Below are 11,339 nucleotides of genomic sequence, written 5' to 3'. Positions count from 1 at the left end.
AGAGGGCAGCGGGAAGATGCTATGACCTGGCTCTGCAGCACACTGCAGGGCAGGGGTCTCGTGACATGTAAATGACCATGATGACGATCAAGCCCACCTGCCAAAGGTCAGCACTGTGGCTAAGCTCTTTTCCCCCTGTTAGGGTGGTCAGGAGGGGACATTAGCGGGTGGTGTCACAGTCAGCTGAGGGGCATGGAAAACCATGCTGCCACAGCACGTGGCCCTTCCTCTACAGTCCTGCGCTCCTGCTGTCACAGGATGGCTGGTCTGTGCTGAGAGGGATTTCTGGCTGGAAACAAGCCCCGGGGAGGATGACGAGGGTCACAGGGGAGGAGAACTGCTGCTTCCAGGCCTTGCCTGGACCCACAGCTGCTGGCAGACACATCCTGAAGCCGTGAACATGGAGAGAGTTCTAGCCTTGGGGTTTTCACGCTGCATTAGGCAGGAGACGCTGGCAATATTGGCAGTGCCTGGCGGGGCACAACCGTCCCCTCCATCAGCTGGTGCCAGCAATCTGCTGTCCTTCCTGGAGGGAAGGTCCTTCGAACACAAATCCTCCTTCGGCCCTCACACATCAGCTCTCCTCTCCTCTTCACCTTCCTTCTGGCGAGGACACACAGGTCACTCCTTCTCCCATAGCCCAAGACCATTGCAAATTCCTGGCTGCCCTCCAGCTCACCTGCAGCCACTCGCACGTTCACTGACACTGCATCTGAGGACACTCAGGTCTGCCCTGCAGCCATCAGCACAGCTACTCAGCACTGCTGGCCCCACACACAGCCTGCCAGTCTCCCAAGAAAGCCCTCCTCCAGCACCCCTCCAACACCACACAAAGCCAGGCAGGACACACTTTAGTCCCTTGAGCCTCACAAAAGTCCCATTGAGCAGGAGAAAGGCATTTGCAGAGTAAGACCCCATGGAGGTGAGCAATGTACATGGGCAGTAGAAACACAACCCTCATCCCCCTGGAAACTCCTGCTCCTCCTGGGGCTCAAGTTTCAGCCCTGCATCTTCCACGGGGACAGATGGGTGGGGGGCTGGGAGGGTAGGAGCTGCCTTGGGGCAGGGGCTGTCAGCAGGAAGGCTCCTGGTCTCAGGACTAGAGGCAAAATCTGAGTCCTGGCTCTCCCCAGAGCCCCCAGAGTCACCCCTGCCCTGCCCCACTGCTTCAGGGATGTGCTGGTGACTCCATCCCCACCACCATCAGCAGCAGTGGTATTATTCCCTCACATCTACACTAGGGATCCAGGCCCCTCCCACAACTGCTTCCCAGCTCCATACATGGGGCCCCAGCACAAGTGCTCCAGTCTGGAGTGGAGCCAAAATATCCCCAGCCCCAGGATGTGCTACTGCCCACAGAGGGCCTGTGCAGGCCCTAGGGCTGGAGGAGCTCCCAGCCCAGCATGGGGATGTGCTGCCATGGGAGAGGGTGCTGGTGACAGCCTCTGGCTCCCTCCTCTCCTCGAGGCCAAGATCCTGCTGTTTGCAGTGCTGCAGAGCTCTGGCTGTTCCCAGCAGGGAGCCCAACTTTGCCCTGCCCATGCTGGGGATGGAGGGGGCTCACACAACCCCACTGCTGGGCTGTGGCTTGGCTGCCAGGGCAGAGGAGAGCTGCCCCTCCCGGGACCCAGGGCTGAAACCCTCCTGCGAAGCAGAGCCAGCTCTGGGCAGCACTGGGGCTGCGGGGGTTATCGTCTGCCTCCTCGAGAGAGGCACCAGACTCTGGGCAGACGTGTCTGGCTTTGTCTCCCGGCCTGATGGTGACTGCCGCGGGGGAGAGGTGAGCTGTGCTGGGGCAGCTTGGCAGGGAGAGGAGAGCTGCCAGCAGTCATATGGCCTCATGCTTTCCTGTGACTGGGAAGGCTGAAATCAGTAAATGAGTGGAGGATGGATGCGTAAGAGGCAGGGTGAGGGGGAGGACAAAAGTGAGGAAGGAAAAAGTAGCAATGGGGAAAGTAGGGAATACAAATCACAGCTTAGGAAGGAAAAATTAACACCAGGAAAAAAAGCTGTTCCCAGAAACAGCCCGTTATTCCCTCGCTGGGGCTCATCAAGAGATCAAAGCTTTTTCTATAAGCGCACAAACCACAGCCCACGAGACCTCAGCAGTCCGCACCATGCTCTCCCTGCAGCAGCACCCAAGCCAGGAAGACAGTGGTTTCTCTCTGGGCTTGCTTCCCCAAGCAGGCTCACAGCACATAGCCACTGTGCCAGCTCCAGCCTCACACCTGCTCCCAGGGATGGGGCTGCAGGGGCTGCTCCTGCTGCCTTTGCAGACACAGGTGCCACAAACAGGTCCTAGAGGTGGCCTTTTCCCCGCAGGTGACCAAAACACTCCTGGGCCCCTCTACTCAGGGCCAGGCAGGGGGACAGGGGTCCCCTGTGCACCAGAGTCCCAGTGCTCACAGCTCACAGCACCACTGCAGCCCAGGGCCATCAGCACTTGGGACCTCTCTGTCTCTCTCTAACTCCTATCCACCACACACTACCATTTATGCAAAACAGCACACACCTCTCATTGCAGTTTCTCATTAGTGGTATGGCATCTCACACCATCCCACTGCGCTGCTATTGCATACCTTCATGCATTTCAGAGCCATTAAACCTTCACATTTGGTAAGGTATTGTACTTTTCTACTCACTGAGTGGCTTGCAGCTCCTTCACTGCCCAGCCTGCTGCCCAGGACAGCACCAGAGCCCTGACCCTGTAGTACCTCCGGTAGCTCCTGCTGCCCCAGGCAGAGCGCACTCTGATCTGAGATGGTGCTCAAACTTGTTTCTTGCACTCATTTTCTCTCTCTGAGCTCTGTCCTGCTTGTCTCCTGGGATGTCCCTGCTCCCCAGAGAGTCTTTCCCCAGGTGAGTGGGTCTGTGCTGACCTGCACAGCAGTTCATGCACCCCTCCCCTCTGCTCCTCACAGGGTCTTGCACTACTGCTACACTGCAGTGCTATCAGATGGTGGGATTACAGCGCTGTGGGGTGACCCCTGACTCCTCACTGGCTGTGCTGGTTGGGGTAGGAAGGAGAACCAGACAGACATGGCTCAACACCACCGACACTGCTAGCACGTGTTTGTGCTCATGGATGTGCTGAGAGTGATCCCAGGGTGTTTGCAATGGCAGCAGATGTGTTTTTGTGTGCCCTAGCTCTGGCCTGTGGTGTTACATGAGAGTGCATGGATCACTCTCCAGCCCCCTTTCCCTAGGTGTCCCAGGTCCCCACTGCTTCTGCAGGGATTGCAGAGCCCTCCTTTCCTATGCATACCTGGGTATAGGGCTTTATGTGACTCCACCATGAAACATCCCTCACTTTGTGAGGCTCCACTCCCTGCCCACCCCTGAGGCACACACTCTTCCTAGAGATCCCCCGAGCTCTCCTGGTGGCCAGCTTCCTTTCCAGAAGGATGGCATCTGTGAGCAGCCCCAGACAGGCATCACAGAGACCACTCACCATCTCTGCTTGCACTGGTCACCACGAAAGGAGCCCCAAATCCAGCCCTCGGTCCCTGGTGGATCACACTGGGACTCTGAGCTCATCCTGCTGGGCCCATGGAGTTCACAAGCAGGACAGCAGGCCCTTTTGTGCTGCAACCCTTGGGTGTGTTTTTTACTCTCCTTTCTGAAGAAAGGCAAGACTCACGGCACAGCACGGAGGAGATCCCCTTTTATTACAAAACGTTATTTGGGACCCCAGGTCTGACATAAAGGTGCCCATTGCCTCGTCCTGCCTGTGCTCACAGGAATGCACGGGGAAGCATAACCGTACCACCACCACATTAGGAGAGCTCTTAGGTTGTATATACACACTAGAGCACAGCAGCACAGTGTGGCAATGAAGAGAACAGCTCCGAACAGAGAAAATCCTGCTGTTGTTGGGCAGACGTGTTTCCAGGAAAGCTGCAGCCCCCATGTGACAGCTGCAGGGAGGAAATACTTGCTGTGGTAGAGGGAGAATGGTCCTGCGGAGCATAGGGTCTGTCCCCACAGGCTGCATCCAGACGCTCCTCCACTTCTGCTCTGTGCACTGCAGCCCTGTAGAGGGAAGGGACTGGCCCACTGTGATAGCTGCCTGCCACCCTTGCAGAAGAGGCATGTGAGATCACACTCTGACTGTGGCCAGGGGAGTTGAGCTCTCCTAATGCACATGGGACCCATGCTGTCAACCCATCTGTACTTGCGCAAGCCTGACTCTTCCCCCCGAGCTCCTTTGGTATCACTGCTGAAAGAGACACTGCAGTGGGAAACTCTCCTCGTTGCACTGGGGCATCCGAGGGAGCTCAGACTAGTATGCCTTTGAGGTTCCCTCCTCCCTGCTGATGAAGGGGGAAGCCTGGCTTCCTCCTTCAGCACAATTGCTGGGTCAGATTCAAATGAGAGATTCCAGAGGACAAATAGCACTTTTCTTTCTTTTTTTTTTTCTTTTTTTTTCTTTTTTTTTTTTTTTGCAGGAGTGTAAATAATAAAAAAATGAATAACACATTGCTTTGATGCCAAATACGCTGGAAATGGGGAAGAGGTGCACATAGGGCAGTTACTGCTCCCGACATTGTACCCACCTGATCTGCTTCCTCACTGCATCTTGCAGCTCCTTGTTCCTCATGCTGTAGAAGAGCGGGTTTACTGTTGGAGGCACAACAGAGTACAGAACTGCCATCACCAGATCCAGAGATGGGGAGGAGATGGAGGGCGGCTTCAGATGGGCAAACGTAATAGTGCTGACAAAGAGGGAGACCACAGCCAGGTGAGGGAGGCACATGGAAAAGGCTTTGTGTTGGCCCTGCTCAGATGGGATCCTCAGCACAGCAGTGAAGATCTCCACATAGGACAGCACAGTGAAAACAAAACACCCAGAGACTAAACAGGCACTAACCACAATAAGCCTGACTTCCCTGAGGCTGGTGTCTGAGCAGGAGAGCTTGAGGATCTGGGCAATTTCACAGAAGAACTGCTCTAGGATGTTGCCTTGGCAGAGTGGTATTGAAAATGTGTTAGCAGTGTGCAGGACAGCACAGAGAAAACCACTGGCCCAGGCAGCTGCTGCCATTTTGACACAAGCTCTGCTGCCCATGAGGGTCCCATAGTGCAAGGGTCTGCAGATGGCAAAATAGCGGTCATAGGCCATGGCAGTGAGAAGAAAATACCCAGCAAAAATGAAAAGGACAAGAAAAAAGAGCTGGGCAGCACATCCTGAGTAGGAAATGGCTCTGGTGTCCCACAGGGAATTGGCCATAGATTTGGGGACAGTGGTGGAGATGGTGCCAAGGTCAAGGATGGAGAGGTTGAGGAGGAAGAAGTACATAGGGGTGTGGAGGCGGTGGTTGCAGGCTATGGTTGTGATGATGAGGCCATTGCCCAGGAAGGCAGCCAGGTAGATGCCCAAGAAGAGCGCAAAGTGCAGGAGCTGCAGCTCCCGTGTGTTGGCAAATGCCTGGAGGAGGAACCTGTTGAAGGAGCTGCTGTTGGACATTTGCTCCCCCTAGGCATGGGGGATCGTCCAAAAAGACAAGACATAGACAAGTTAGGACAGAATTCTCTGGGCCAAACTTTCTATTTCTTAGTACTCTGCCCCTCCAAAAACATGTATCACCTGTCCCCACCTTGGTTTGCAGCCCAGCCAGATATCCCACAGTCAAATGGTTAAAGGTCCTAAGGATGGGATGTTCTGAAGAGAGAATTGGCTCATTGCTAGCCCCTCTCCCCTGCTCCTCCCCCCGCCCCAGCACTGCCCAGAGCCCCAGAAGCTGGAGGGGGACTTGATTACCTTTCTCAAATATACATCTCTATGGCAGGACCTGCAGGGTCAGTGTCTGAATTGCATCTCAAACACTCCTGCCCAGGGAGTCCAAGTGGAAGGACAAGAACAGCATAGACAGGTAGGGAAATACAGGGCAGTATCGTGGCATTTCTTCTGAGGGAGGCAGGAACATGGAGACTCAGGGGAACACTCAGGGTTTTCTCCTCTCCTGGGTGTCCATCAGCCAAGGAAAAACCTCATGCCATGGATCCTACAGGCTTGAGGGCAGAGAGCTGGAACAGGTTGCCCAGAGGGGTTGTGGTTGTGGAGTCTCCTTTTCTGGAGATACTTAAAACCCGCCTGGATGCAATCCTGTCTAATATGCTGTAGGTGACCCTGCTTGAGCAGGGAGGTTGGACTAGATGATCTCCAGAGGTCCCTTCCCACCTTACCCATTCTGTGATTTGGTGAGCTGATGGGTGAGAAGAGGAGATGTTGAAGTCTGCAGTTTCCTCCCACACTTTGACCATGACTGCTGCCTGGAACTATCCCTGCAGGGAGGTGTTTCTCTGTCCCCATGTCTCTCTCCTGTCACTGCTCACAAACCCCATTCCCCTCATGGGGCACTCAACCTTGCCCTGCAGACACCTCACAGGGGCAGGCAACTGCCCAGGGGCATCTCAGTGACACAGGGGCTAAGGAGCAGGTGAGATATACCCTGATGAGGCTGGAAAGGTGATGCTCGTTCTGTCTGTAGGCTTGGGGTGGATGAAGAGATTTGCTGAGTTCTCTCCAGAACTGCAGCTCGCTCACTGTCATGTTTTGGAGCCTCAGTTGCCTGTCTAAATCTGACAGATCCAGCAACATTTCATCCCACCCACAGACAATACGACTGAAGGTAGAGACTCATGGATGTCCCTTCCCTTTCAAGTATGCCCTGCCTTGACCTTCCTTTTGGAAACCCCCCTCCAGAATGTTCGCAGGGTGAGCTGGAGCTGTGAGCAGCCCTGACCCAGGCAGCATCCCCTCCACAGCAGAATAACCTGTCCTGCAGGGGTGTGATCCTCCCACCCAGAGCTCCTCCCCACAGCACTGTGGGGAGTTCCCTGGGCACGCTGAGTGCTGACCCTCGCAGGTGGCAGAGTCACTGCCCTGGGCGCACTGCACCCTGTGGTGCAGAAACACTGCTCTGAATTACAGCCCTGGGCAGACCTGAGTGCACTCCCTGGCTTCACAGCCCTGCAGCATCCCTGGAAGAAGGAAGCAGCATGCCCCGTCCCTCTGACAGGGTCCCTAGGAATCCCTGCTCTGAAGCAGCAGCTGCTCCACACCAGAGAAATGGGGATACCCATTGTGAAAGATCCTATAGGCCATGGAATGTGCTAGCTTCAGAGAAAGCCTCAGGGTACCTCACCTGCATTGCCCTGCAGCCACAGATTTACTGTGTTAAGGGCTGCAAAGATTTATCTCCCAGTGAGCTCTCAGCTGTCCTCCCACTCCTGATTACCTTTAACTTCCTTCTGTCTCACTCATCTTGCTCACCTTGCTTGTCTCCTCTGGGCACCTGGCAAGTGCACACCTGCAGCCCTGCTGCTGTATGCAGAGGAGCTGCTCCTGGGCAGAGTTGCTTCTCAGCAGTGCTGCCACATTGCCATGAGCTCATCCCTCCATCTCAGGAGCCTGGCCCTGCTTGGAAATAGTTGCCCAGCTGAAGGTGTGACTTTATCTGTCCTTCGGACTCCCTCCTCCTGGGAAATGTTCACTGAAGCAGACTGAAACAATCATCTCTAGTCTCTCCCTAAGAGAGACTGAAGAGACACCGATTCCAGCATTGTAATTTGTCACATCAGAGGATGATTTTCTAAGAGAGGTGGAAATGTCCCACTCTGGAAGACTCTATTCTCAGCTCAGGACACCCCAAGAGGGACAAGAAGGGAGTTTGTTTCCCCATGGCTCAGGTACAGTTCAGATGAATCAATCCAGGCATCACATGCCCTTTAGAAGTCCCTGGTCTGGAATGGGATTCAGATCCCTCCTTTGGACTCCACAAAACACAGGTGGTGGCATTCTCATTGCCCAGACTGAACTGTGAACAACACAGATGTCTGCATGCAAGCTCCCTGTCTACACTCCCATTATTATCAGTGGAGATGGAGGGTGGGAATCAACTGTTCACACAAAAACACCTTGTGAAATATGAAGAGACAGCAGTGATCCAAGATATGTGACAGTGTCTACCTACTCTGAAGGAGAAGCTGTGAGCCCCGTGTCCTTCTAGAGCCTGAGGTGAGAGCCAGGTGAGGAATTTTCTTGGCTCCCCGAAATGACACTGGATGCCTACTATGACTAAAGCTCTGCTCTCTAGGAAGCTGAGACTCGTGCACATCTCTACATTGCAGATAGTTAATGTAATTCAGGGCAGACACTTGATTTAGTGACAGAAAACAGATGAGCAGGACCACATCAGATGCCTGGGGTGTCCAGCACAACCACCGCTCTAGCAGACACAGCATGGGACCTACACCCCTCCAGGCTCTGGAGACAAGAGAGAAAGTCTGGAGAAAGGAAGACTTTCCCTTGGTTGAGGAGGATCAGGTTAGAGAACATTTAGGCAAACTTAACATCCACAAATCCATGGGCTCCAATTGGATGCACCCACCAGTACTGAGGGAGCTGGTGGATGTTACTGCTAAGCCACACTCCATCATCCTTGAAATATTATGGAGAACAGAGAGATGCCTGTGGCCTGGAAGAAAGCCAGTATCACTCCAGTCTTCAACCAGGGTGAGAAGGATGACCCAGGAAACTACAGGCCAGTCAGATTCACCTCCATCCCTGGAAAGCTGATGGAGTAGCTCACCCTGCAGGTCACCTCTAAGCATATGATCATGCTTAGAAGGAAAAGAAGGTGATCAGGAGTAGTCAGCATGGATTCATGGAACTGAGATGTGGTGGGACCACTCATACAGCTAGAGGGCTATGAGGGCAGGGTCCAAACTCTTCAGGAGAGACTGCTTGAAAGGTAGTTTCAGACAGGATAGAGCTTTTCTTGGTTTTGGCAAACAGCATGAGAAGGGGAAACAACCACAAACTGCAGCTTGTAACGTGCAGATGTGACTTCAGGAAAAGAAATGTCACCTGAAGTGTAGTGCTGTAGTGCAACAGGTCACCCTGAGGGAGTCTGTGACCAGCTACTGGCTTTGTGTTTCAAGGAAAAGAGGGTGAGGGCAGGGAGACATCAGTAAAGGCAGAGAGATCCTGCAGTGGTAGTGAGGTGAGGAAGCAGGTTGGGTGTCTACAGTCTGCAAGGAAAGAGGAGGAGGTATGAGACAGCGTAGGACAGCCTGTGGTGGAAACAACCAAGGGTGAAAGCCGAGGCTGAAAGCTCCCAGCAGAACTGAGGTCTTTGTCCTTTGGCTATGGCTGTTGTCTCTGCCACTAAGGCTTCTGAGAAGAGGTTTCCTTACGTCACTGAGGCCTTGCTGCCTCCTTGTCCCCGGGAAACCCAGGAGGTGCTGTACCATTGTCCTGCTCTCGGTATGGCGCACCCCCACACTCACATTGCCCTAGGAAGAGGCCTGAGCACAGTGCGAGGGAAAGCATCACCCTACCCAGGGCCAGGGTGTCAGTGCCTGGCCATTTTGATTGACAAAACTCACCCAGCTTTGCATGACATTGGGGCCACCTGCACATTTCCTTTGCCTATTTGCAACTAGTGCCTCCAACTTTTGGGTGTAATTGCCCCGTGGGGAGGCTTTCTGAGTAATGGCCCTCAGTGGGACTCATTAATGCTCCAAGAAGCTTTGGCATTTGCTGCTGACTTTAACTACTTGAGAGGTTTGTTCAGTCTCCTCTCAGTACCTGAGGCTCATGGACTCAGCACCAAATACACTTGACGGGTCATTAAAATACTCAAAGCCCTAGCAACCCATCTCACTCCCCCTGATTTTCTTCAGTTCTTGGGTGGCTCATGGGAGAGGTCTCAGGAGTGTATTTACAAGAGCAAGCTGTCAATAAACACCTGAAAAAGAAAGGGCTTCTGCTTTTTAAGCTCTCTTTACTTTTCAGGTTACAGAGAAAGTGATAGCCACACTCTCCAGATCATTGTAACCCGGAGTGTCTCTGCCAGAATGAAGTCTGAGCATGGAGGAAAAGCAGTAGTTTTGATAGGAGACATGTATGGACAACCTTCCTCCTCACTTCCCAAACCCAGATAATCTTATGCCTCTTGGTGGCCTATCAGCTACTCAGGCAGACAGGACCTCACAACCACTCATCCCAGAGAGAAGTCAAGTGCTCCCATCAGCTTCACCTATAGAAATGACCTCACAACCACTTTCCCATCCATATTCCTGCTCCCGGTCCACCACATGCAGAGACAGAAGTCACAAAGTCACCTTCAGAACATGGGCCCAGGTCAGGGCCTGCTCCCATCAAGGAGCTTCTGAGACACAATCTCATTAAAATGTCACAAAAATATCAGCCTCCTGGTGGCCTACTAGCTCACCAGATACAACTGATTTTGTAATCACCTACCAAGCCAATGGGCCTGCTGCTGCTCTTTCATCTTCCCTTACGGAAATGACCTCAGCATGTTCTGAATGATCTCACAATCAACACCCTAGCCCTGCGCCTCTTGGTGGCCAATCAGGTCCTCGCACAGAACTGACCACACAAACAGTTACCTGAGGCATGAGCCAAGGGCAGACCTATGAGCTGCTCAGACAGAGGTGACCTTACAATCATCTACCAAGCTCGTGTGGACACTCATGACCCTTCAGCTTCTCACATGGACCAAGTTTCCTTTCTTGCTTATGAGATCACTTCTGTCTCAGCCTCTGATAGGCTAGTAGCAGCATCATGGCTGGAGCATGGGCATGTGAGGTCACTCCTGCCTTAGCAGATGATAGACCAGCAGCAGGCACATGTCTTGGATGCTGATTATGAGGTTCCTTGTATCTCATCAGGAGTAGTCAGCATAGATTCACCATGGGGAAATCACGCTTAAGCAACTTGATAGCCTTCTGTGATGGAACGACTGGCTGGGTAGATGATAGGAGAGCAGCAGATATTGTCTCCCTTGATTTCAGCAAGGCTTTTGACACTATCCTCTCCCATAACATCCTCCCAGGTAAACTTAGGAAGCCTGCGCTAGATGAGTGCACAGCGAGGTGCATTCACAACTGAATGGCAGAGTTCAGAGGGTTGTGATCAGCAGTACAGAGTCTAGTTGGAGGCCTGCAGCTAGTGATGTCCCCCAGGGCTCCGTACTAGGGCCAGTCTTCTTCAGCTTAGTCATCAGTGACCTGGATGAAAGGACAGAGTGCCTCCTCAGCAAGTGTGCTGATGATACCAGACTGGGAGGAGCAGCTGATACACCAATGGGCTGTGCTGCCATTCAGCAGAACCAGAAAGGCAGGAGAGTTGGGCAGAAAGGAACCTCATGAAGTTCAACAGAGGCATGTGCAGGGTCCTTCACCTAGGCAGGAATAACTCCAGGCAGTAGTACAGACTGGGGCTGACCTGCTGGAAAGGAGAAGGACCTGCAGGTCCTGGTGGACAACAAGTTGACTATGAGCCAGTAATGTGCCCTTATGTTCAAGAA

At 53.3% G+C, this 11,339-nt stretch overlaps 1 protein-coding gene across 1 annotated transcript; it reads right to left on the bottom strand.

Moving 5' to 3' along the window:
* Nucleotides 1-4,531: 4,531 nt before the first annotated feature.
* Nucleotides 4,532-6,264, bottom strand: LOC134154365 (olfactory receptor 14C36-like). The gene is made up of 2 exons (XM_062601116.1): nt 6,187-6,264; nt 4,532-5,476 (listed from the first exon to the last, which is right to left on the bottom strand). Exons 1-2 carry the CDS (start codon nt 6,262-6,264, stop codon nt 4,532-4,534), a joined length of 1,023 nt encoding a protein of 340 aa, XP_062457100.1.
* Between the last annotated feature and the right edge of the window lie 5,075 nt (nt 6,265-11,339).

This window comes from Rhea pennata, unplaced genomic scaffold (assembly GCF_028389875.1).
Source record: "Rhea pennata isolate bPtePen1 unplaced genomic scaffold, bPtePen1.pri scaffold_26, whole genome shotgun sequence".
Lineage (NCBI taxonomy): Eukaryota > Metazoa > Chordata > Aves > Rheiformes > Rheidae > Rhea > Rhea pennata.
This window is presented reverse-complemented; position numbering and strand designations above follow the sequence as displayed.

Bases quoted from the DNA above. Each gene is read 5' to 3' on its own strand.
- LOC134154365 (XM_062601116.1), bottom strand. From the start codon at position 6,264: ATGGTCAAAGTGTGGGAGGAAACTGCAGACTTCAACATCTCCTCTTCT. The intron at 5,477-6,186 runs GTAAGGTGGGAA...CCCCATGCCTAG, and splicing joins CTCACCAAATCACAGAATGG to GGGGAGCAAATGTCCAACAG.